This window comes from Osmerus eperlanus, chromosome 9, assembly GCF_963692335.1.
Source record: "Osmerus eperlanus chromosome 9, fOsmEpe2.1, whole genome shotgun sequence".
In the NCBI taxonomy this organism is placed as follows: Eukaryota; Metazoa; Chordata; class Actinopteri; order Osmeriformes; family Osmeridae; genus Osmerus; species Osmerus eperlanus.
The window spans coordinates 1,608,163-1,634,652 of NC_085026.1; the positions used below are offsets into that span (position 1 = coordinate 1,608,163).

The window sequence follows — 26,490 nt, forward strand, 5'->3', positions numbered from 1 at the left end:
TGTGTCAGGTTGTGGGGGAAATTTGCAACAAGGATCAAACACTAAATGGTTTGAATTTTATTAGAAAATTAATATCACCAGGACATCAAAAATAACATCATGTATAAAAGCAAACATTGTCACTGTATTTCACAGAATTTGTTTTCCATCATTCCTGTTGATGCCTCTAAACCAAGTTCAACATAAAATCTTAGTTGAATATGTCATCTACCCTATCAAATCACGTGTGATAATTATTGGGTCTAAAGTTACAAAACAAGGTTCTGTAAGGAGTTTGGTGTCTGCTGACTCAGTGTAGACGACGCTACTATACATGGTAACAGAGTGGACCTGCACTGTGCCTAAACAAAATATATCAAACATATGGTATGAAGTATTTCAAGTCTGTCAAGGTTGTAACATTCTCTAGCTGTGACATGGTAATGTTTTAAGGCAACTCCAAAACCGACTGCACAATGACAATTAAGATGTGCATAATGGGACAGAGTGGTACATTAAACAGAATACATTTAGTATACTGACCAAAATTTGTTGATTTTATCTAACCATGTCGTTAAGCAATAATTTAAAAACTCTGAATACAGAAGTCTGACGTCTACAAAAAACTGTCTGTAGGCCACAAAACACTTTGCCTAAAACTTGTGTAGCGCCTCACAGTCCTCTGCAACTGCTGTTTTAGTCCTAACAGTCTGACACAATCAGATAATGTTGAATCTGTGTACACCTGTGAGAGCCAGTCAGTCAGCCAGGCATCCAGTCACAAAATCAGGAGGAAAAGTGCTTCTTCTTCATGGCACAGGTGTGAATAATCAATGTTAACAGAACTGATGTCTCCTTTTATCCAAACATTTTTATCCAAACGGCGTATTTAGTGTATAGATCTGGAACATTAAACCCACAGGCTTTGATACAGTGAAAACTGTGGTCCAACTACCTTACGGTGACCACTATTTCTTGCTTGATGCCTTGAGATGTTTGTGTGTGGATGTGTGTGTGCGTGTGTTTGTGTATGCGTGTGTTGAAGGCAGCCATCACCCCCTGCTGTTGACGGAGGATGGACCTCAGACCTGACAGAGAGCATAGCTAGGCACAGGTTTCTCAGTCACAGACTCTCCATCCACGTCGTACACATAGTCGCAGCGATGAGACAGGAGGGGGGCCTCAGACAGTGTCACACTGTGGGTACCCAGGGAAATCACTGTGTCCCTCTGCGGAAAACACAAGTACAGATGTTTTCACGATATCTTCTTTTGAAAGATTTAAAAAGGATTTCTTTGAAGATTTCATGGACAAACATGAGTAGCCTCGCTCTCTTTTTGTTCTCTCTTTCTCTCTCTCCCTCCCCTCTTTCCCTCTTACAAAGTCAGTAGAAGTAATGTTCTTACCCGATTTGGATTGAAGGAGATCATTGTGTCCCTCTGCAGAAAAACACACACAAGAGACACTAGGCAATTAGTCAAATGGTCTCTTTCTCTCTCTCTCACACACACATCCTTCTCTCTCTAGAGTCAAGTTAATGTTCTTACCCGAACTGCATTAGAGAGGGAGATCACCGTGTCCCTCTGCAAAGAAAACACACATGAAACTAATTAGATTCTCTCACACACACACCTTCTCGCACTCGCTCTCTCACGCTCACTCTTGCTTGTAGGACTGAACGTGTACGGCTGAATAAGGGGACCCACATGGATTCTCAGAGAGTCGTTCATTTTCATCTTAGTGACTATATGGTGACAGAGAGAGCAATTGTTCCAAAAGGACTATCTTCGCACCTTTTAGCCCACATCCCCTGAGGGGTGGTCTCAACATTGAAGAGAAAGGGGAACTGAGGAAGGCTCCGAAATCTTCATTAAAAGTTGTATTCCTGTTAATATTGTTCTTAATAGCTTTTAATGTAATGTTTGATACGCTTTTTTTTATTTATTATATTTCACAGATTTTACACAGTGTGTGCATGCAGCAGACTAAAACGTGTATGCAAACTCCTTCCAAAGACATGTTTGGTCCCCTGCCGTAACTGAGTGATAGCCGGTGTTGTACCGAAATCGGTGACCTGATCTGTGACCAGGGGTTGCTGTTCAGCCAATTTTAGGGTTAAGGTTAGGGTTCGAACATTTGCTGAACAGCGACCCCTGGTCACAGTTTTCGATAGGTCACTGATTTCCGTATCCTGGCTCTGCCCTCTTACGTACTTCTGTTCAATTTTGATTTTGCTTCTGTACTAGGTCTGGCCTAGCCTGGCTCTGCCCTCCTACGTACTTCCGCTCAATTTGGATTTTGCTTCTGTACTAGGTCTGGGATTTCAGTGCATCAGTCGGTTTTCAGAAACAAATTTTTTGTCGGTCCAATCAGCGAACAGAGGGAGTGGCTGAGAACGATGACGTTGATGTCGTGCACTAGTTTGAGTTGTAGTTCAGTAATGGCGGAGGAGAAAGATGCGAGTGAAGCTATTCTGCGGTTGTGGCAACGCTGCCGAATATCCATAAGTTAAAGCCGGAGCAAGAACAATCCTTGCTGAGTTTTGTTGGTGGTCATGATGTTGTGGCCCTCCTCCCCACGGGGTTCTGGAAAAGTTTGATTTTCCAGCTACGGCAGCTAGCTCCGTGGTGAAGGAGTTGGCTAAGGCGAATGCTAGCAATTGGTTATGGCAGACCAGAGTGGCTCTGGGCAGATCCAATTATTTTAAACTTCAACAGAGTACCCGCCTTCAAGGAAGTTAACGCTTGTCAATGGAGAAATCCCAGACCCTCTGTACAAATTAAATGTTCGAGGGTCTGGTTAGGACCAGGCTAGGTCTGGCCATGAGGTAAGTAAGTCAGATGTCTCTGGTTAATTTTCTACCGGCCAATCAGCGAACAGAGGGAGTGGCTGTCGTGCGCTAGTTTGTGTTGTAGTTCCGTAATGGCGGCGGAGAAAGATGCGAGCGAAGCCATTCGGTCCGTTGTGTCAACGCTGCCGAATATCCATAAGCTAAAGCCAGAGCAAGAACAAGTTTTGCTGAGTTTTGTTGGTGGCCATGATGTTGTGGCCCTCCTCCCCACGGGGGTCGGGAACAGTTTGATTTTCCAGCTACGGCAGCTAGCTCTGTTACAGTAGTGGTGAAAGAATTGGCTAAGGCGAACGCTAGCGATTGGTTATGGCAGATCAGAGTGGCTCTGGGCAGATCCAATAGTTTTAAACTTCAACAGAGTACCCGCCTACAAGGAAGTCAATGCTTGTCAATGGAGCGAGGCCAGACTCTGTGTACAAATGAAATGTACGAGAGTCTGGTTAGGACCAGGCTATAATTTCCGTACAACAACTGGAAAATGGAAAATGAATTTCAATTTTAAGACAAGGTTAATGTAACTTCTTTCAGACTTTACTACCATGCACTAGGCACGTAGACTTAGGAGTTTTACTTACTAGCCCAGTGGCGAAAATCTGCTATCAATTTTGGGGGGGACAATTATGTGACATTTTCTCAAGAGCAATTCCTTAGGGGGACACCAAAATTACTGCTGTAACACTTAGCCTACATTGTAATATGTTAAATGTATATTATTAAGATTATTTACATTTCCTTATGTTTACAGTGATTTATTGGGGAGGACTAATCATATTTTTCCCAGGATGGGGGGGTCATGTCCCCCCCAGGATTTCCGCCTATGTACTAGCCTATATAAGCTCAGATGCACTAAGCGCTTAATTTCATTTAATTACAGTTGCCTTTGTTACTGAATTATCTGAAGGTAGTTTTCTGAATTGATTTGTTTCATTTTAATACACATTAATACATAAATTATTTGACTATTTTGATAATTAACCCTTGTGTTATCTTCGGGTCATTCTGACCCATCAGCCGTGTGACCCACCGTCGTATTGCGACAAATTTACCTCATACAAAAACAAAGTGAAGCATTTTCTTTTAACCGTTGGGCTGTCTCAGACCCCCCACATTGCAAAGGTTAAAAGAAAATTATTTTTATTAGTTTTTGTATTGGGTAAAACTGGGTAAACACAATGATAGTTCGTTATGAACCTTTGGGTCATGTGACCCGAAGGCAGCACAAGGGTTAAACGACAATTAAAGGGGCTGGTTCTCCATGTATCTTTCACTCACGAAGTGAGATTGCTAGTCCGATTGACACAGCTTTTAACTGTTATTAAAAACTTGCTTGTGAACAAGGACAAAAGTGGTGCCTCACTATTTCTGTAAAGATTTCAATTCTCCTGGCATGTCACTTTAACATCTGGGGGTCTGTTTGCTTTACTTTGATTGTGGTTCACTTCATAGTCTCAGTATTGGTGGACGGGCAGTCCTGGGGGGTTGCCAGTGTGTCATGTCCCTGGGTTGGACCTGCCCTTTTCGTTCTCTACCTGTCTGTTATTTGTCTGTCGGTCCCTTTTTATTTTCAATTACAGGCTCCTGCATTCTTGTCCACACGCTCCGTGTTAACTACGCACATCTGCGGATCATTACTCATCACCATCTGAATATTAACCCCGGTTCGTATTCTGTTAATAACTTAGTTTCTCTGTCTGTTTCTTAGACCCGGTTCATACCCTTGATTGCTCCAGTCTCGTCTCGTCAGTCCAGAATTCCTCCCGGATTCTCCGCTACCGCAGCCCTGCCTTTTCTCCGACTTAGTTTTGAAAATAAATCTTTAATTTACTTCCTGGGTCTGAGTCTAGCATTTGGGTCTACCTGCCAGCCAGCCACCTTGAGACAGTGCCCATGTGACAACAAGCTTGGACCCCCTTGTGGTCCCCCTAAATGTAGAGTCTGAATGATTTTAAACCTTGTTTAAAATCCCCAGTTGAAATGGTTTAGAACCTCTAGTGTCAGTGGAACAGCAGTTTAATGCACACGACTGCATTGAGATCGGTGCCCTGATCAAGCTTTGAAACGATTCTCACTAACATCTGTTATCAAACCTACTGTCTCGTGCTTGAGGTTACAGGTATAATAAATGCACATTGCAAAGTTGGATGTTCTAGTCATGTTCATACCCGGTGGGAGTTCATTTCCTTTGGTGGACCCAAGTCAAAATCATCCCTGCAGAGGTGAGCCATGATCCCAGCAGCCAAGCCATCTCCCAGGACATTGATCATTGTGCGGAAACGGTCTCTGAAAAATCAGACGGAGGAAGTTGTTTACATTGTCGCATGACATCTTATCACCTCCTTGTTAAATCCAACCATAAATGCTGTGGTTTCCAGACAGGCTATTGTACTCACAAGACCCAATCGATGGCCACGATGAGAGTGATGTCAGCGGGCGGCAGCCCCACAGAGGTCAGAACGATCACCATGGTTACAAGGCCGGCCTGAGGAATTCCAGCAGCCCCGATACTGGCTGCTGTTGCTGTGATACTGCAGTACAACAACCAGGATGTGAATCATAGCCAATCACACCACAACATGAGAGAAAGAGTAAGTAAAGCGAGAGGGAAGGAAAGAGAGTCAGAGAAAGAAAGAAAGATTGAGAGACAGAGAGAGCAAGGGTGTTCTCACCTGATGGTGACCAGCTGCCCGAAGTCGAGCTCATACTCGTTGACCTGGGCAATGAAGATGGCTGCCACAGCCTCGTAGAGCGCCGTCCCATCCATGTTGATGGTGGCTCCCACAGGCAGCACGAAGCGGGCTATCTGCCGGTCCACTCCACAGTTTTCCAACAGACACTTCATGGTAATGGGAAGGGTGGCCGAACTTGGGGAGGTGACCAGAGATATACAGGGATAGAGAGAGAGAAAGGGTAGAGATACAGAGAGACAGACAGAGGAAAATAGGAGAGAAATGGATGGGAGATAGACAGAGACAGAAAGAGAGACAGAGAGGGACAGAGAGAAAGAGCATTTTAGAATTTCATTTCATCCCCCCTGGATTAGCATGCTGACTGTCCGGTTCCACCCCACCCAAGGCCTGCAGAGGAAACCCACCTGGAGGAGGTGGCGAGAGCGATAACCAGGGCTTGAAGCAGGCCTCGGATGTAAGTGAAGGGATTTTTGTGGGTGAGGATGAAGTAAAAAAGCGGCAGCAGGATGAGACCATGGACGAAAAGTCCCGCCAGGACCGTGATGAAGTACATGCCCAGCTTCTCCCCTAGATGGGCTGGGTCGTGCATGTCAAGAATCTTCCCCGCCACCAGGAATACGATACCAAAAGGGAAGTACCTGAAACACATAGACAAATGGACTGTCAGTCCACTGTGCATGGCTATGTAATGTACTGTCTATTCTGCCTTTGTCCTGTTCACGTCACTGGCATCTTTCCAGTGTACTGGGTATTGGACATGCCATGCAGGGTTCGAATTACGGGGGGAATTTGGGGGGGGGTTTGACCCCCCTAATTAGGCTTGGACCCCCCCAAAAGAGGTACAAACAACAGGTCGGGGGGGTCGATAAATGTATATATTGTTCTTACCTGTAATCATAACCCCTCCGATTGTCATTGTATAATTCGCACTCTGATGCCATGTATTATCTATCCATGCTTGTGCCACTTACGGTATACTGTCAGTGTACCGTTCAAGTGTAACTGAGCTGACTTGGTAAGACACATTCCTCGGGGGTATGTATACCGCCCACCTGCGCTATTGAAGAGCTTGTTTTTTGGCGGTGTAGCTGGTTTACACAGTGTTGAGAGGTAGTCGGCTTGTTTGCGAGTCAGTGGACCTAGTGTGGGAGGAACAGGAGGAAACTGAGCATTGCGATGACACCCGTTACACGTGACTATCCACTCAACTGGATCAAGTGAATAGAAAAGTAAATGTCAATCCAAGATTGTGTCATCGGCATTCTCTGCCAGAAGCTGAGGAGAAGCAGAGGGTCTGCATGTGTGTACACTGCATCTGTGTGGACTGCATGTGTGTGGACTGCATCTGTGTGGACTGCATCTGTGTGGACTGCATGTGTGTGGACTGCATCTGTGTGGACTGCATGTGTGTGGACTGCATGTGTGTGGACTGCATGTGCGAGGACTGCATCTGTGTGGACTGCATGTGTTGGTATGAACAAACACAAGATGGTTCATACAGTATGTACAATGTTATATTATAATGTCACCAGGGTAGGTGTGTGTATAGAGGGGCACTGCAGAGACTTTAAGTCTTTATACTGTACATGAGATTTGCACATTTATCAGATGGTTTCCATTGCAGTGGTTGAGTTGCAGCATCACGACTCATGCCAGAGGGTGACGAGACTAATGGTACCTGCAATCCTAATCTGAGTCCTGTCCACATGCCTGGATCATCAAATCCCTGCACTGTGTGTGAAGGACAGTTCAGACACGGTTGCTGTCTTTGCTTAATAGTTTTGAAAGTCAACTAATCTTGAGACGTAATCTGGACATGGCAGCTAAACTGCCTAATCTGATCATTCTGTTTGTGTAGGAGGGATTAAGAGTATGGTCAGTTAAAGAACATTTGATTTCATCTCACCAAAGGCTGCAATATGCAATGAACATCCAGCCATGTGCTTCTTTATGTGTGTATTCTTGTGTGTGTGTGTGTGTGTGTGTGTGTGTGTATGTGTGTCCTCATGTGTGCGCTGGAGATCATTATTGTGTGTGTGTGTGTCCTTGTGTGTGAAGGATTTGCTGTCTCACCACATGGCTGCATTGATGATCTTCATGACACACTCATTGACGCACTGGCACACGTGGACCAGGGGTGTCCCACGCATCCCCATCTTCCCCAGCAACAGACCTGCACAGATGGAATGAGGAATCACAAGTCTGTGTGTGTGTGTCTATACACGACCGTTGTGTTTGTGAACATCCGTACATATTTGACTTAATGCGTGTGTGTAATGTATGTGAATTCCTGCAAATATGAACATGTGTCCATGTGAGTGTATGTGTGCCATACCCATGGTAGCAGAAAAGATAACGATCCCCAGAACGTTCATGCCCTTGCTGCTGCCAGGGACAATCTTGTACTTGACGTCTGGAGCAGGGGTGATCTCAAGGAAGACCGGGTGGCCAAGCTGGGGGTTGTGGTAGTCAGGCATCACATACACGTAGTTGGCCTGGGACTCGCTGCTGCTGGAGGTCACGATGGGCACGAGATCTGTCCGATACTGAGGGGGGAGCAGGGGGTCAGGGTCAGAGATCAGGGTCAGAGGTCAGTGTAAGGATTCCTTTCATATTGCGTGTGCATGCATTCAAATTGTTAGTTTGAACCTCAATACATAATATAAAGGCATTTGTCCAATATGTGTTTCCAGGACTGTGATACACATCAAAATCCACTCACCTGCTGAAAGGTTGCTTCAACCAGATTGGAGGGGATCATGTTTCTGTAAAGATAGAAAATAGAAGAATGTGTTGGAACAGGAGTCCTTTTCCATTTTATTGAAATGCTGTTCAATTTAGTTTAGTGTAGTCAATTGTATCAGTGCCTTGCCCAAGGACACAACGTAATTTTGATTACTAGCCCGATTCCCTAACCGCTCAGCCACCTGACTCCCTGACTCACCTGACTTGGATCTTAGCAGGACTTAGCCAGGAAGGATGCAGCATTTTACCAACTCATCTACATGGGAGTCAGGTGGCTGAGCGGTGAGGGAGTCGGACTAGTAATCCGAAGGTTGCCAGTTCGATTCCCGGTCATGCAAACTGACTTTGTGTCCTTGGGCAAGGCACTTCACCCTACTTGCCTCGGGAGGAATGTCCCTATACTTACTGTAAGTCGCTCTGGATAAGAGCGTCTGCTAAATGACTAAATGTAAATGTACATGGACATTCCTAAATGAGGCCCAGGCCTCCTGAAGCAGATCATTTTACTGAAGTAACTCATCTTGTGTCAAATGTGGTTATTTTAAGACTCCTCATTTAAACTGAGGAAAAGCTCTAGGATCTGACGTTCACCTCAGTTTGCTGTATCCCCATCGTACCCCTTTCTTGACTGACCCCGTCGTTTGCAAAGCTCTCAAGGGTGGATGGTAATGGGATTCTGTAAAATCCTATGTTGTAACTATACTGCCACAACCACGTTATCATGGTCAAACGGGTTGTCCTGGCTGAGCATTGGGAAGGAGTCAGGTATCTTGGGTGGTTGTGTTTGTGTGTGTTTATAGGAGGAGAGGGGGCTTGTTTTAAAAGACATCTGTCTAAAAATGCCAGGAATTTGTGTGTGCAAATAAGAATGGATTTAGTTTCCCACGATCAGCTCAAGAACCAGGCACTCTGCAAAGTTCATACTCTGCATGTGTCCTCTTTATAATCCAACGGAGTGCAGTGCCGCAAAGTACCTTGTTTGGATAAGCATTTCGACATAAAATAATGAAAAATAATGAAAGAATGATTTGCCTCCAGTTTGGCTTGCTCTCTTTGTGTCCCAGCCCCTTCACTCTGATTGGTCCTCTGGTCTGCAGTGAGTTTCCTACACATTTTTCAAGAATCGGGCACTTTGCAAAGTTCATATTTTGCATGTGTCCTTTTTATAATCCAACGGACTGCAGTACCGTGATTGAACTAATGCGATTAACAAAAGCATTCACAATGAAATTAAACTAAGCATAGTAAGGAAAATAGGGAAATTCTGTTTTGTTATTTAGAAGCGAATTCGCTTTTACAACCGATAATCAGTTGCTTTCAAAGGGGCTGGCTAGCACAGGACGACAATATATATACTTTCAGCATAGAGCAGTGAATTTTATTACCTAAATTAATGTGTTTAGGCCTACAATTATGAAAACTGGCTAAACCATTTTGCATGACTGATTGTGCATGTGTAATGACTTCTGTAACCGCTCAGTCAGGTGGCTGAGCGGTGAGGGAGTCGGGCTAGTAATCCGAAGGTTGCCAGTTTGATTCCCGGTCATGCCAACTGATTGTGTCCTTGGGCAAGACACTTCACCCTACTTGCCTCGGGGGAATGTCCCTGTACTTACTGTAAGTTGCTCTGGATAAGAGCGTCTGCTAAATGACTAAATGTAAATTAACTAAATGTTTAGATGTTTGTGGTGATAAGACAATTTAACAGAAAACCAATATCGTAAATTTTTATCAACATAACATAATCAAATGAAGGCTACATATTCATTTGTATAAATGTAGACTACCTGCATTGGCAATTTGACTAGAATAGATGTAGAGGTTTAACAAGTACTTCAGAGATGCCAGAGAATTTCAGTTGTGATCTGAGAAATATAGGTACCAAAACCACTGAGAAAAAAATTCATCACCAGCTGCATCACAGGCACTGCTCTATCTATCTATAATTCTAGAAATTCTCTGTGTCACCAACATCATCACGGGCACTGTGCCCTATCTATAATCCCAAGAATCTGTGTGTGTGTACCACCAATTTTATCATGGGCACTATGCACTATCTCTATCTAGTTCAAGGAATCTGTATTTTTGTGTTTCACTGACATCTTAATCACCGACTGCATCATGGGCACTGTGCACTAGTGTTTAAAAAGCGTGAAATGACCCCCTAGCCAGTAAATCTATCAAACACGATAGAGGGCTCAACTCACCTCTGGAAGCTGTCTTACAGCCTCACATATGCAGTCGGCCGACCCAGGCTCTAAAGATAGCCCTAATCTTGTCGTCTAGCTGGTGCTCAGACACGGAGCCCCTGATGTAAGCCTCGTCGCAATGCAAGCCTGCACAGGCCCTTCTCAGTAAAGCCTCCACACTCGGCTCTTCTGAGAAGATGGAAGCTTAAGACAGTCTGATATAATGATGACCTAGGATCTCCACTGCCGGAAGAGTTAAAGATCCTGTAAAGCAAATTCCATGATTTGCTTCTCAGTACATTATATACGTGTGAAATGAGTTCATGAAAGCATATGCAAAGCGCGAAAACTTTCTCGCACTGAAATGTGGAGTTACACCATTGAACAGCTTGTCTTCCGTTTTCAGCTCAGGTTTTGTATAGGCGGAGCGAAAACCGACCAATCTACGTCACAGCGACCTATCTATGTCAGATCACAGACGGTTGCATTCTGTTACTGAGGTACATGCAAACACAAAGTAATCAACACATAAAACACTCAGAGACTGCAGGTAAGTCTGTTCTGATATCTGCAATTGATTTAGCTAGTGTTGCTGTTGTTGCTAAATTCAATAAATTCGAGGGGGCGAAGATTCAGCTCCTTCAGACGACACGCCTCCCCAGTCTCAAGGAGAGAAGACTGCTGATTTTCTGCTGATTTTCTCACAATTTCAAAACCTAATTTAACATACCTAAGCAGGTATGCTAACCTAAGCAGGGAGGCCCAGACTTCCCTCTCCCCGGCCACTTCCACCAGCTCTTCCTGGGGGACCCCGAGGCGTTCCCAGGCCAATCGAGAGACATAGTCCCTCCAGCGTGTCCTGGGTCTTCCCCGGGGCCTCTTCCCAGTGGGACGTGCCCAGAACACCTCACCAGGGAGGCGTCCAGGAGGCATCCTTATCAGATGCCCGAGCCACCTCAACTGGCTGATAAGTTTACAGGGTTATACTGGGTTAAACAGGACTGCACTGGGTGCACTAGGTCTAACTGGTTTAACAGAGTAAATCCTCAATACCACCACCAACCACTGACTAAATGATGAATTACCTGATTAGTTAATTTAACTAGTTTGACTCTAATTTATTAATGAGACAAATCGCTGATTCAACACCAGGGGCAGGAAACTGTCTGATCCTATGTTTAGGAAACCCGGACGGAGCATTTGCAAAGCTTTGGGGTGGAAATTGGCTGTCGATACCAAAGGTATTTATGTATTTGGAAGGGTCATGCTGGGATTTCACCAGTCTAACAGTGCGTGTCCACTGCAGCGACGCGATGCGAGCGACAACATGTTTTCCATTCATTTTCAATGGAGCAAGGCGAATCGCTTGCGTGGTGCATTGTGGGTAGCGACGCGACGCGACCGAGTTGAGATTTTCTCAACTTTATGCAAATGAGGAGCGATTTTCGCTAGCGATGGCCAATCGGAGTGTTTTCTTGTTTCTCGTAACGTAGCAACCATGGTGAACATTTCTAGCTTTCTAGGTTTCAAGGTGGAGAAACTAATCGTTTGTGTGGCTGCTTACCAAGTCCTGTACGATACATAGCTGTATTCGTACAGAGATGTTAATAAAAAACGATGCATGGCGCAAGGTTGCCGAAGTTGTTGGTGCTTGTACTTTCAAATTCAGTCTAGTCATATTACGTAACTTCGTTCTGTGGTAACTACAGTAGCTAGCTAGCCCGGCTGGAACTCCCTATCGTATCGACAGATTAGCAGACTTTGAGTAATATAATAAAACGTTTTTTACACATGTCAACGTTTATGTCTATTAAACAGTTTTGTATTTTGTATACAAGTTGTATTTTGATCGATGTTGCGAGTATGTAAACCCAAGTCTGCACACTTGGCCATGACAACTACAACAGTGACTTTAGAGAACTACATTTTACATTAATCTGTTTGAAACGCCCCCGAGCGTGGTGAACTGTGGGAAGGCGAGCGATGGCAAGCGATTCGCGTCGCTGCAGTGGACACGCACTGTTAGAGCCACACTCAGATCTGACTCATTGGAAAAGCAGAGTGTGTTTATTGTGTGCCCACGGCTCTTTTCTAAAGAAACATCTGTGGGATGATTTTAAGAATAGTAAAAGAACGTCCTTGTACTAGTCCCTTTTTGCAAAGCTACATGTGTGTGTGTGTGTCATGCATGCTGAAGTCTGTGCACATGCATGTGCTCATGTGTGTGTGAAATTGTGCAGGTGTGTGCATGCGTGTGTGCTGGTGCCTGTGCATCCAGGTACCTTATGAGGTCCAGCAGGGCATCTGCGGAGGTCATGACTGGGCCGGTCCCTCCATGATGTCCCTCCTTCTCTGAGCCCGTGCCAGGGTGGATGATTAGTACCAGCACGATGCCCACGATGACGGCGATGAAGGTGGTCCACAGATAATAGGTGATGGTCAGAACGCCCAGACGCCCACTAGCCTTAGTGTCCATGGCCGACAAGCCTGACATGAGACTGGACAGGAAGGGAAGGACTTTAGCTTTCCATTTTTTTCTACTGTCTGTTCTTCCCATAATTTCTATCGACAAAATGATGTGTAACCTTTCATTTGTCTTCTATTATGACTGGAATAACATTGCCTAAGCATTCTATTTGATTCAATTGGGTTTGAGAGACCATTGAGCTGTTATTATTAGTTTACTGTTCAGGGGGCTCAGAATGTTACACCAGTACCACAGCCTTGTCTAAACAAGGCAGTCACATTGAGAATCCATTTATTGGAGGACGACTAAAGGCTTCGGAAGGTGCCTATGACACTGTAGCCAAGAGACAAAAAATAGCAACTGGCCAAGAATCCTGTGCACAGCAAATTCCCAGCACAGTGCTAGATAACTAGCTGGGCACTTTAAGGTTAAGGTTAAGGCCCTTGTGTATTATTTGGATTCCATCTGGACCATAGATTAATTGTGTTATTGGTGGCATTTGGGTGTGTTAGTGTTACCTGGAGGTGATGAGAGGCAGGATCAACATCTTCAGCATTCTCATCAGCAGCTCTCCAGGGAAGGAGAAGTAGATCTTAGCCTGAAACACACACACATGCACACACACAGATGTACATACACACACATGCACACACACATTCATGCACAGACACAAACATACACACACCTGAAGTTTGTGCCTGGCAGAGGTCCATTAATATCTACTGTAATCACTAAATTGTGGTCCACAGCAATATAATAATAATTGTGAATAAAGTACATATGTACAGTTTATGATTACTAATGTTAAGGTTAGGAATTGTCTGAGATGTGTATTGTATTATTTGACATACATTACAGTAGAATCCTGGCTGAGGCTTAAGTACAAGATTACTTGAGTGTATGTCAGACAATTAGACAGTTCAAGTTTTGTCTTACTTAAATAAAGTGGCAAGACATGGATTAACCTTCAGAACTAGAGAGAACAACAGTATTTTACAATGCTCACAGAGTTCTTCATCTCTGTATAAAGAGTATTGACTGCATCCGAATTCACAGTACGAGGAAATCAATTACTTAAATTATATAGACTTTACACTGCGATAAAAAAATTAAGATAATTAAAAAAATAATAATTTAAAAATTAAAAATACAAATTTGTTTGCTGAATCTAACAAAGCCTTCTCTCCTCTGTTACTCCCACTGTCTTGACATGACAGACAAATGTCAACACCTTTGTACTCTATCTTAACCCCACCTTGAGCCTGACCTCCAGTTTGTTTTCTTACATAAGACCTAAAGCTCATGTGGCGTCACTAATTATGGGATCTCCCTGTGCCGGGCTCAATTTCTGATCTAAAGCATTTATCTGCAACTAATATTTCCACATACTCATACTGGATCCCCCATGAACACACTGCCCCCCAAAGCCCTCCACTTCACTCTAAACTACATCAGTTTAGACTTGTTAGCCAGTTCACTCTCAGAACCCCAACCCCCTATCCACCCACACAGATCCAACCCTTGGGGTGTCCCGTACACGCCACTCACCTGAGTGGACAGGTTGAAGGTCCGGAGGAAGAAGCCCAGCACACAGCCTGTCACCACCGCCATAACAGAGAGGGTCAGGAGTCCATTCCTCTTGCAGTAGTCCTTCACGTATGCCCTCACCTTCACTGGCAGCACCCTTTTAGAGACCGTCCTTATGATATCCATCCTGCTGGTTTGGGATACCTACAGTCCTGTTCCTAGCTGGGTCTGGACCTTGTACCACAGTCTGTCTGGTTGCTTAGGGAAAAGGTTGCTAGTCCAGAGCCGTTGGACCTCCGAGCCTGGATGCTCCTGGTTCTCTTGCTCCTGCTGCACTGACTGCTGTTGAACTAACTGCTGTCAGCTCTGAGTGACAGCCAGTCTCACACTCCTGGACATACCCAGACTGAAGGAGGAAGCCTTGGCTTAGTAGGTCCCAACAAAGCACACCCTAACAGGATTAGACAATCCAGAGTTTATGCTTCCCAGAGACTCCTGCCCAAAACAAGCTTAAGAGAGCCAAGGACTTGATGTTTTTCCTGAATTCAGGACTGCTTCATCTCTCCACTCATTCATTGTTTGCTATGATTGATTTATCCCCCCTCCAGCCCAGGTTTTTCATTCAGAAATACTGTTCATAGAGCAGTACAAAACGCCTCCCCTAAATCTTCGCACCAAAGGTTTTGCAGACAAGTCTTCCAGGAAATACTACAAAAATTGAGGCATTAATTTCTGGTCAAATGCTACAAAGACAGTGTTGAGCTGGCAGTGTGCAACCAATGCAACAAATATAGAACCTTTTAGTGATATTGTATATGTTGCTGTTGCATTGTCTTGTAAACACAGATGGTGCGATATTGCTTCCTCAAATGGATGATTTGGGGATTTAGTTTGATTGTCCAAAAACGTTGACTTCAAAGATTTTCACACTGTAATGTGAAAATGCCAGAATACAACAATGTGACTTCTTATTATTAAGATTTATCAACCAGTATGTGTACCAATCCTTCTGTATTTGAGGGCAGGTAACTTGACTGTGACTATAGTTAATCGACTGGATTGGTCTCAGTGGCCTTTACTTTATCATGTTGAAGTTATGTAAAAGCTGTGCCATAAAAGTAATATGCTTTAACAACCTATCCCTGAAGTGTTATGGTCAGTTCTGATTTTCTTACTTTACTTGTTATTCCTAAATCAAATCTGAACACACATACATTGATTGGTCTTCTTAGATGTCCAATCAAAATAGCAGAAGTCAAGCAAACAAATGCAAAGAAATCCAGGATCACAAAAGCAATTTATATAATATATGACTTAATGTATACACTATACTGTATACATAATTAAGTGCATTTGTATATCAAAATATTACTACACCTTTCCCTTTCCTAAACAGGATTTAAGATAATGTAAAAAAAAAACTGCAGTCTCTTGACTTCTCTAGACTATGGAGCTCTGTAAGCACACTGCAGTTCAACTGGAGTTCACAGTATAATTCAATAAACATTACATGAGGACAAAGGACAAAGCCCTTAATATCACAGTTTCTTCCTTGTTAGAGACTAACCTTTGGTTTGCTTTGTTGCTAAGCTGTGATAGTCTTACCGAGAGTTTAGCTTGAGTAGTCTATTCAGAGACTGTCTCCCTGTGAGCAGAGTCAATGTCAGCCCGTACAGGGATTGCTGTGGCTGAGCAACATAGGTATCACTTTAACACAAGTGTCCTCAGATTATCATAGAAGCACACTCACATGAAGTGGCATGTTGCCACTATGTTCTATCCACTCCTGCTATTTTGGTTTTAGAGAGCCATGTCCACTGTGGGACTGGTCTAGGGAACACAATAAGGTTTCCAAAGAATGGAACTGTTTAAAAAAATGGCATTTACATTCTGGCAAATGTTTTGTATACAGTATGCAATGCCTGCCGTCTTGTAATATGAACTATAGGACACTATAGAATGAGGCCAACAAACTCAATAGAAGCGTAACAGGTCAGCACTGTAGCCCAGACGTCCCAGATGATTTCAGATGTTCGGCTGCCCTCCAGGGCCCTGCTAATCCCATGTCTCTGTGGCCTTGCAAGCTAAATCTCTCCTCGGGTTGCATGTGTTGCTGTTCCAGCATCCATGCCAGTATGTGTGTGTCCAGGGCCCCTGTCTTGTCACTCCGTCCTGCCACACCATGCTGGGCAGTGTGACATGCAATACAATCACCTCTAATCCCCTTCTGGGACAATGAAGAGGAAGAAACTTGAAGGGTACATACATGTATGCAAAGAAAATTGAGAAAAAGCCCAAACACACATTGCAGCCATACACTCATACTGTACATACACAACCACACACATACCCAAACATACTGCACACACACACACTTACATACACACAGAGGAACAGAAAAAAACAACATGGCCAATGGAAAGATGAACACGGCAAGCAAATAATTTCATTTGTGGATAAAGGTGATGGGCGTCTAACACGCCATGTGATCTTGGTTCATGTCACAGTTACTCCAAATGACAGATGCTTTAGTGGATCTCTATGAGAATTATGTTTGTTTACATTGTTGTTGTCTCATCTTACTCAGGGTGGGTTTTCTAAATACAATGTCCTTAAGCGATCATCTTCATCTGCAGCAAACCTAACATAAATATTTCAATGAACATAAAAAAGATTCAACAAATAAGACGTAAACTGAAAGTTTCAAAGACGTGACTAACAGAAATTAAATCATTGTTAAGATCAAGGGGGTGGACCCAAATGCAGGCACAGACAGTGGAATTTGGTGATTAAAAACAGTTTTAGTGCAATAGTCCAGGTGAGTGATGATGTGAAGCAGAGCGACCAGAATGGAGGTAGGAAGAGTGACAATCTGGGGTCTGGTCAGCAGGAAGGTGTGACAGATATGCAGGTAGGGCCGACGAATAGTGATCTTGGAGAGGGAAACAGGGTGAGTACAGTGTGTTGTGTGTTTCGGATTATCGCAAATACTGCGGCCTGTGTTTTGTTGAGTTCGATTTTTATTTATATTGGGAAACCACAAAGACTGTGGCTCGAGATATCACAAAGACTGTGGGCCTGTGTTCAGAAGGGTTTTATTACTTTTATTACTTGTATTATAGTTTTTATTGATTTTATTTTAAGCACCTTGAGCTGCAATTCTTGTATGAAATGTGCTATATAAATAAAGTCTTATTATTATTATTACAGGTGCAGCAAACACAAACAGATCTCAGAATAGAACGTTCAGGAGCGAGAGACTGCCAATGTAGCTGAAGCAACAATCTGATGATGAGCCGGGTGGAGAGCCAAGGTAAATATACTGTTGTGGTTGATGAGTTGACCAGGGGTAAGTGGAAGATGTGGCCTGGAACAACTGGACTGCCAATCCGGCCCGAAGGCGGGTCCATCGACTTCAATTGGGGGAGGTGATAGAGGGAGTCTATCTGCCTGTCGAGGTGCTGCAGCCACTGGGCACATGGCACTGGTCACAACTGGAGCCCATCAGACAATCAGGCGAGGGCTTAAAGGGAGCCAGCCCAAGTCCACAGGGGACGGAGAGAACCAGAGAGACAACGCTGGAGGAGTGTTGCCCAAACAACTAACCTTTCCCTCTGCTTTGACCCCCCCAGAACCACACTCCTTGAAGGACAACAGACCCCGGACGGGAAGACCCCTGATTTAAAGTTTGTCTCATTACCCTTCCCCTGAAACCCTTTAGTAAAGACCAATTTATGTTAACCCCAAGTGTCGGAATCCTATTTTATTGTGTATTGGGCCTTCAAGTCCCCTGGGTTGCTACACTTTCCTGTAACACAACGTTGACATACTGTTGATGATGCTGTGACACCCCAGCCCAGCCCATGAAGCACCCTTCACCTCCAAATCGATCCCGATCCAGAGTACAGGCCTTGGTGTAACGCTCATTCCTTAGACAATAATCATGAGTTCGACCATCACCCCTAGTGAGACAAAACCACGACTTGTCAGCGAAGAGCTCTTTTTGCCAGTCCTGTCTAGTCCAGCGAAGGTGGGTTTCTGCCCATAGATGACGTTTTTGCAAGTGATGTCTGGTAAGGACCTGCCTTACAGTGGACCTGACAAGCCCTCAGTCCAGCCTCTCTCAGCCTTTTGCGGAGCACTGATGGAGGGATTGTGTGTGACTCGGGCAGTGTTCTTGTCATCAGGCCTACATGTGCCACAGGTTTGATATTCAGATGTACCAATCCTCTGCAGGTGTTGTTACACATGTACCCCATGATTACCAATAAAGATTGTTTACGTGGTCTGCCACTGAGAGGACGATCAGCTATCCTTCCTGTCTCCCTGTAGTGCTGTTTAATTAATGTTAATAAAAACTTTTTTGTTTACTGTAATTTAATGGGTTTAATCTGGCGTCCCAGCTGCCAGATTGTTCCGGTTTTTTTTTTTACAGTGTAGTATGTCTTTGTTAAACATCTTTGTTAAGCACTTTGTATTATATTGTAATAAAATGTAAATTAATGTTTAAAATCTAGTTTACGAAGTGACTAGTTTATGACTGTCAATAATAATCCACCCATCGAGGAGACCACTGACCCTAACGAAGCCTGTGCAGAATCAGATGACAGCAACAGCAGGAACCTCCCAATTCAACCATTGACTACATTTTCTGCACCTAGAATATGAATCAACTCAAAATGAAATGTTATTAACCCACCATGTAGTAATATGTGAATTGCTCTTTTGTAATGCTTGCTGCTGGAATGCAGCATCCTCTCAGTACATTTTGGCTGAAAACGGGTAAAGCTTGAACACCCCAGTATGTTATTTCTTAACAATTACCCAGTCCTAGAAAATTTCAGCACTGACCATGAGTACTAGTTTCCATAGACTCATTTAGAGACTTTTTATATTTTCAGACATTTCTCAAACAAGTGCCTTGCTCAACCGATCCTGAATACCTTCCCTCGCACTCAGCACAGACAGGGTAGGACGAGGGCCTTCAACGCCTCCTGGTACAAAGAGGACAATTGGCTTGAGTAATCTAAGCTTCAGGACACTGCACATTGTTTTGTGTGCAGGCATTTTTGGCCTGTACTCCTGAGACAACGTTCAAGTCCGTTACTTGTTTTTCGAACTGGAAAATGGCCATGTATAAAGATTGTAGATGCATGCCAAGGCAGAGCAGACTGTGACTCCTGGCCATCTTGCTTAGGACACAATGGCATTGGTAAAATAAAGCAGTGGTCAGGATCTCCTTGAGTTCTGCCATACCACAACCTAAGCATTACCAACTAATTTTGTCACACTAAACCCTTACGCAAAGTCTCTCAGAGAATGTATGGCTGGTCACTAGCACTAGCTGGATCTGATAGTATGACAATTTGCTGATCTCAGAGGCATCCTCCAAATCAAAAGTTTTCACAGTGCATACTGTGTGGCACAGACCACTTCCTCATGTGCTGAAAGCTGCAGACAAAAAATAAGTGCCAAAACAAAAGGAGTCCTTCACATTGACAACAGCAAAATAGCAGACTGTTAAAACTGCTGCCTTGCTCTGTGCCCTAGAGAAATCCCTTCACTTACCTCAATCTTGCTTCGTCCAGCAGTACTGGACAGGCCTACCTTATACCATCTGTAGCATGGCCTTGACAGTTTTGGGCAAAAAGCTGAGGTTCAACAATTGGTTTGGAGACAATTCAATGAAATTGGCAACAATCTTGTATTTTTCTTTATTGCCCTCACCAAATACCAAATGCACCTACAAAGACCCTACATGGGAAGAAACTCCAGCAAGCCTTGTGACGCTGGTCCAACAGCTACTGACTAAAGCTTTGCAGCGACATCAAATCAGCTGCTGACACCGGCAACATCAAAGGCATGTATGATGGCATCAAATAGGCTCTTGGACATTCACCCAGGCCCGGAGTGGCCATCGGGAGAATCGGGAGAATTCCCGGTGGGCCGCTCTGCCCGCTCATAAATTGGGCCAGCAGATCGCCTGCTTTCTCTTTTTTTCACACACCGAATAAAACGATATGTGTTAAGTTTGTTAAGTTACTGTGTGACTGATAAGTAAGCTTATAGACTACACTAGGTTTTAATCTAAATACACGCATGATCAGGCCATGCATTAAAAAGTGCCATTTTCAGTTGTCGCGCATGCTCTCTTTCTCAGACACAAGTGCGTGTACCAAGGTTATTTTCATGGAGACAACCCTAAACCATCATTTATTGTTGTGGAGGGAGTTAGCAAGATTAAGCTGATGCGAAAATAATAAAATGGATGGGAAAAAGATGCCAGGAGGAACTGAAAAACCCAGGTAAAAAAGAAAGATCTGTCACTTCATAGGTTCCTGCAAGGGTGGGAAAAATATGTTTTCTCAAAAGCTCTAAATCTTTCAGGTAAAATTTGGGTTGTAATTTCCGTAAAATATAATATGAGTCCAACGTAATTTTTATATTACATAAAGCTCAAAAAACTATTTTGCACTGAATCTAATGCAAAAAATAAGTTCCTGGGGGTGACCATGACTGAAGACCTGTCCTGGGGTACTCACATTGCCTTAGGTGTGGGAAAGGCCCAACAACGCCTCTACTATCTGAGGAAACTGAGGAGCGCCAAAATCACGAAACTACTGATGGCAAACTTCTAGAACTGTGCCATCAGCAGAGTTTTAACGTACAGTTTCTTAGTGTGGTTTTCCAGCTGCACTAAGGCTGAACAGCAGGCACTCCAACGGGTGGTAAAAACTGCGGGGAGAATCAATGGGACGACTCTCCCCGAGATCAGTATCGTCTACGCCACCCGCTGTCTGAGGAGAATGCACAACATCCTGCGGGACCGTCACCACCCAGCTCACCATCTGTTCCACCTGCTGCCCTCAGGTAGAAGGTACAGGTCCATACGGGCCAGAACATCCAGACTGACCAACAGTCTGTACCCACAGGCTGTGAGGCTTCTGAACAGTGCCAAACCCCCCCCCCCCCCCCTTTCTGCCTCCCTCTCATGGACAGTAACCACACCCACCAATTACAATAACAATGAACTGGACTTTGCATTGTTGCACAAATACTCCACATATCTTGACTGTTCCGCCCTTGTTATGTTTCTGTTAGGTCGTCCATGTTGTTAAAAGCCCTTCACGATGCTGCTAATACTGAATATTGTTATTATTACTGTTACGTGTATTGATTGTGCTAAGGTTTACACAGGGGTTATTTATGGGAAGTTTATTGGAGGGATATTGCACTTTGTATTGCACTTTTTATGTCAAACTATGCAGTGTTTGAATGCTCTAAACAGAATTTCGTTGTTTTCTATGACAATGACAAATAAATATATTGAATTGAATTGAAGTTCTGATTTCAGCTCACATAAAAACCTTGACTAGGTCCTAGGTTACCATGGTTACCTAGGTTTGGGTTAAACCTCGAATATTCAATGTATGGCTCGGCCCCTGGTGGGGATGGGCTGGTTTTGGCCATTACACTCCCGGGCTGAAAATGGGTACCACTCTGGCCCTGCCCTCGCCTAATGGCACTCAGCCATGTAGAGCTTTTACCCATAATGGAGGAGCTGACATGGATAACTAAAGAAATCGACAGCGAGCAAGCGACAAAGCATCGGGCAGCGATGGGATTACAGTGAAAGTCCTGTTGTGTGGGAAGCCTGCTCTTCACAGACTACACAAACTCCTTTGCCTGAGCTGAAGGTAAGACATGTGAGGTGCTAACATCACCACTCTGTACAAGAACAAGGTAGACAAGAGTGGCTTACAACTACCACACCATCTCTATACTCAGCATTCCTGGTAAACTCTTTGCTAGAGTTACACTGAATCCACTGAATCCAGGTCACCGCAGAGAAGCTTAACCCAAAGTCACAGGCAGGGAAGATCTACTTCCGACATGATCTACTCTCTGAGAAAGCTGCAAGAGAAGTGTAGAGAACAGAGAAACTGTTAGAAAAGTTAAAGATGTAACTGTTATCCTGTATAAGAATGATTCTGTGTTCAGTATTCCTTGTGTGCAAAGAGAGGCCTAACCCCAAATCTGAACTCTGGATAACATTAGGCTTACGTAAACAAGGGGACTTGGGCTTGATCACAATCTTACTGGAGTGGCCATAAAAGAGTTGGTCAAGCTTAGAGGGGTCAAAGAGCGCACACACACACACACTCAAACACGCACGCATACGCGCGCCAGGTCGATGCAAGGGAGCCAATGAAGAAGAGCGAATGAAGAAGAGCCATGGGACATTTGCATGCCTTTGTTTTAACCAATGGCTGTCAAGAGCGGGTCTGTTTAAATAGCTAGCTAGCACAACATGCTAGCAGACAAACTTTGTAGCACAATGGCGTGTGATGTTTTTGTCTCCTTTGTGCAAGCAATAAAGCTTTTTAAACTTGTTCACCGACTTACTGTGCAATGCTTGATAGGTTAATATTCCTGACAGAAACCCACTTTATTTAGCCTTCATTGACGTCACCAAAGCTTTTCAATTTTGTGAGCAGAAGCGGCCTCTTCCAGAGGGATGAGTTTGAGGTTTCCCCCCAACACTCCACTGCATCCTACTGTCCATCCACACAGACATGCAAGCAGGGCACAAAAATAACTGAATCCACCAGCCAATGTCAGGCAAAATACAAGAGGCTAGTAGATTTTCTATACTCACCAGCCAAAAAAACTATAGTAATCTATTAAGTGGCTGGTCAAATTTGAATATTCACTAGCCAATTGGCAAGTGGACAAAAAAGTTAATTTTGCACCTTGCATGCAAGACACCATCCAGTTTGATGGGTCCACCTCAGATCTTTCCCAAAAATCTGTTGTGGTGTCAAGCAGGGATGTATGTTAGCACCCATAAACTGAGGGAGTGTACACACACACAAGGACAATTGGTCAACTATTCCACTCATCATCCACACAGTAGGAATGGCAAACTCCCAGGAGTACCCTTGAGCACAACTCCTCATGGACCGGTTCACCCAAGCATGCTAGGACTTCCAGCCCGGACAAAACCAAGAGGATGGTACAGGGCACTGACATTACCATCAACAACTACACACAGGAAGATGTATGCATTTTCACTTACCTTGGGTCCATCATCACCAATAATTCAACTCAATGCCGAACTCAGCAGCCACATTGGATAAGCAGCCTCAACTTTTGGAAAGCTCACAGCTAGAGTGTGGAACAATGGCCAACTCCCCACCCACATGAAGGCACAGGTGTACATAGCCTGTGTCATCAGTGGCAGTGAGTCCATACTCACAACAAGAGTGGAGGCTACGCAGCTTCCACCTGCATTGCCTGAGACGCATAACTAGCATCACCTGGAGGGACACAATCACACAGTCATCAGTTGTGGACAGAGCACAGCTTCCCAGTATGTACTCTCTCCTGAGGCAGTGGCGTTTGAGGACGGACAATGGATGAATCCCTATGGACATTCTCTTCATGGAACTTTCATCTGGCAAGAAACCAACTGGCTGCCCACAGCTACACTATAAGGATGTCTGCAAGCAAGACCTCAAATCCTGTCACCTGGGAAGATGTCGCTTATGCAATGTCTTCACTTGCAGCAGGCACTCTGCCTTTTTAACACGGTGGGGCTCACATACACTTGCTGCTTATTGGGTAACATCTCTGACACACCCATCTACCTCACGTAGTCAACATTGTGTTAAAACAGTGTTCATGTCATTGTTACATATTACATTGCTCAAATAATTCATATACATTAAATACTATTTCACACCATTTCACTAAATTTTGCCTCATTGTACTGAATATGCATTTAGCAGACGCTTTTATCCAAAGCGACTTCCAAGAGAGAGCTTTACAAAACAGCATAGGTCACTGATCATAACAACAAGATAGCCCCAAACATTGCGAGCAGCCAAAACATGAAGCATACATTGTGGAAAACAAAATAAGTGCCAAAGGGAAGAATCATAAGAGCATGCAGTTAAACAAGTTACAATTGAACAACATGAAACTCCCCAAGATAGTGCAAGAGTGTAACTGTAGAAAAAACAATCATCAGTAAAATATTTCCCAGCAAAGCATTCCTAAGTGCCGTTGTACTCCCGGAACAAGTGCGTCTTGAGCCTTTTTTTGAAGGTGGGGAGACAGTCAGTGTCCATGATGGAGGTGGGGAGTTGATTCCACCATTGGGGGGCCAGACAGGAGAAAAGCTTGTGTTGGGACCGGGCGCTCTTGAGCGGTGGGACCATCAGACGGTTGTCAGAAGAAGACCGTAGGTGCCGGGGGGGGGGGTGGTGTAAGGCTGGAGGATAGTCAGAAGGTCAGTACCAGAGTCTTGAATCTGATACGGGCCGTGATGGGAAGCCAGTGGAGGGAGATGAGGAGTGGGGTAACATGGGAGCGTCTGGGTATATTGAAGACCAGACGGGCCGCCACGTTCTGAATCATCTGGAGAGGGCGGGTTGTGCATGCTGGGAGACCGGCGAGCAGCGAGTTGCAGTAGTCCAACTTTGAGAGGACAAGTGCTTGGACTAGCAGCTGGGTGGAATGCTCAGATAGGTATCTCCTGATCTTCCGGATGTTGTAGAGGGTGAATCTACACGACCGGGAGACCGCAGCAATGTGGGCTGTAAGGGAGAGCTCGTCATCCATGGTCACCCCGAGGTTCCTGGCAGAGGATGAAGGGGTCACCGTTGCCGATCCCAGGGTGATTGAGAGATCGTGGGAAATTGAGGGTTTGGCCGGGATGATGAGGAGTTCTGTTTTGGCGAGGTTCAGCTGGAGGTGGTGCTCGGTCATCCAGGCAGAGATGTCTGTGAGGCAGGCCTCGATCCTAGCTGAGATCCCCGGATCAGTCGAGGGCAACGACAGGTACAGCTGTGTGTCGTCAGCATAGCAGTGGTAGGAGAAGCCATGGGAGGTGATGATTGGTCCAAGCGATGTGGTGTAGAGGGAGAAGAGGAGGGGACCAAGGACGGAACCCTGTGGGACACCAGTGGAGAGCTGGCGGGGGCCTGATACTTTGCCTCCCCAGGAGACCTGGTAGGATCTTCCCGACAGGTAGGATGAGATCCACTGAAGTGGAGTGCCAGTGATGCCCATCTCAGAAAGTCTGGCCAGCAGGATTTGATGGTTAACCGTATCAAACGCTGCAGAAAGGTCCAGCAGAATGATGCAAAATACATCATGACATAAAGGGGTCCATTACTTCCAGGCAGTGTTCATTTAGACTAAAAGATTTTATTTAGTTTGAGTCAGGTGGCTGAGCGGTTAGGGAATCGGGCTAGTAATCTGAAGGTTGCCAGTTCGATTCCCGGCCGTGCCAATGACGTTGTGTCCTTGGGCAAGGCACTTCACCCTACTTGCCTCGGGGAGAATGTCCCTGTACTTACTGTAAGTCGCTCTGGATAAGAGCGTCTGCTAAATGACTAAATGTAAATGTAGTCATTACTGAAAATACTAATTGGTTTAAAGTAATATTTAGTATTTTTTGTTTTTAGTAATTTTTTTGTCAGTGGTAAAAAATATGTTAATGTTTTAGACAGTTTTATGATAATGTAATGGATTTGCTGAAGGATGTTTCTCCTGACAGTAGTAAATTAGAGGGATGGAAAGGTGAAGTGGTTAACCCTTGTGTTATCTTCGGGTCATTCTGACCCATCAGTCATTGTGACCCACCGTCGTATTGCGACAAATTTACCTCATACAAAAACAAAGTGAAGCATTTTCTTTTAACTGTCGGGCTGTCTCAGACCCCCCACATTGGAATGGTTAAAAGAAAATTATTTGTATTTGTTTTTATATTGGGTAAAATTGGGTAAACACAACGATGGTTCGTTATGAACCTTTGGGTCATGTGACCCGAAGGCAGCACGAGGGTTAAGGGGTGGTGGAGGGTTGGAGGAACAGATGGATGGAGGGACAAAGAGTTGACCAGGTAGGGGGGGGGGGGGGTGAAGGATGGAGAGGTGAGTAGGGAGCATGAAAAGGTCAGGAGTCAGACAGATCAGTTGAGCGAGTCACTTCCTCCTGGTAAAGCCTAATGACAAGATGTACACATGCAATAGGTGC

The 26,490-nt window shown here is 44.5% G+C and overlaps 2 protein-coding genes across 2 annotated transcripts in view; one reads left to right on the forward strand and one right to left on the reverse strand.

Moving 5' to 3' along the window:
• The window catches only part of yju2 (YJU2 splicing factor homolog), a 351,236-nt gene extending 329,902 nt beyond the window's left edge, over window positions 1-21,334 (forward strand). Inside the window, exon 8 of the mRNA XM_062468792.1 lies at window positions 21,291-21,334. Within this exon, the coding sequence (XP_062324776.1) occupies window positions 21,291-21,319 (29 nt within the window). The 3' untranslated portion in view covers window positions 21,320-21,334. The remainder of the gene's footprint in view (window positions 1-21,290) is intronic.
• slc1a8b (solute carrier family 1 member 8b) lies at window positions 43-14,826 on the reverse strand. The gene is made up of 13 exons (XM_062468644.1): window positions 14,467-14,826; window positions 13,437-13,516; window positions 12,734-12,949; window positions 8,240-8,282; window positions 7,853-8,063; window positions 7,591-7,690; window positions 5,922-6,155; window positions 5,497-5,691; window positions 5,221-5,355; window positions 4,993-5,110; window positions 1,527-1,562; window positions 1,386-1,418; window positions 43-1,208 (listed from the first exon to the last, which is right to left on the reverse strand). The coding sequence occupies exons 1-13, from the start codon at window positions 14,629-14,631 to the stop codon at window positions 1,062-1,064; spliced, it is 1,713 nt and encodes a 570-aa protein (XP_062324628.1). The 5' UTR covers window positions 14,632-14,826; the 3' UTR covers window positions 43-1,061.
• Window positions 21,335-26,490: the final 5,156 nt, after the last annotated feature.

Bases quoted from the DNA above. Each gene is read 5' to 3' on its own strand.
- slc1a8b (XM_062468644.1), bottom strand. From the start codon at position 14,631: ATGGATATCATAAGGACGGTCTCTAAAAGGGTGCTGCCAGTGAAGGTG. The intron at 8,283-12,733 runs GTACCTGGATGC...CTATCTTTACAG, and splicing joins GCCCTGCTGGACCTCATAAG to AAACATGATCCCCTCCAATC. The intron at 5,111-5,220 runs GTGAGTACAATA...CTGATTTTTCAG, and splicing joins GTGGCCATCGATTGGGTCTT to AGACCGTTTCCGCACAATGA.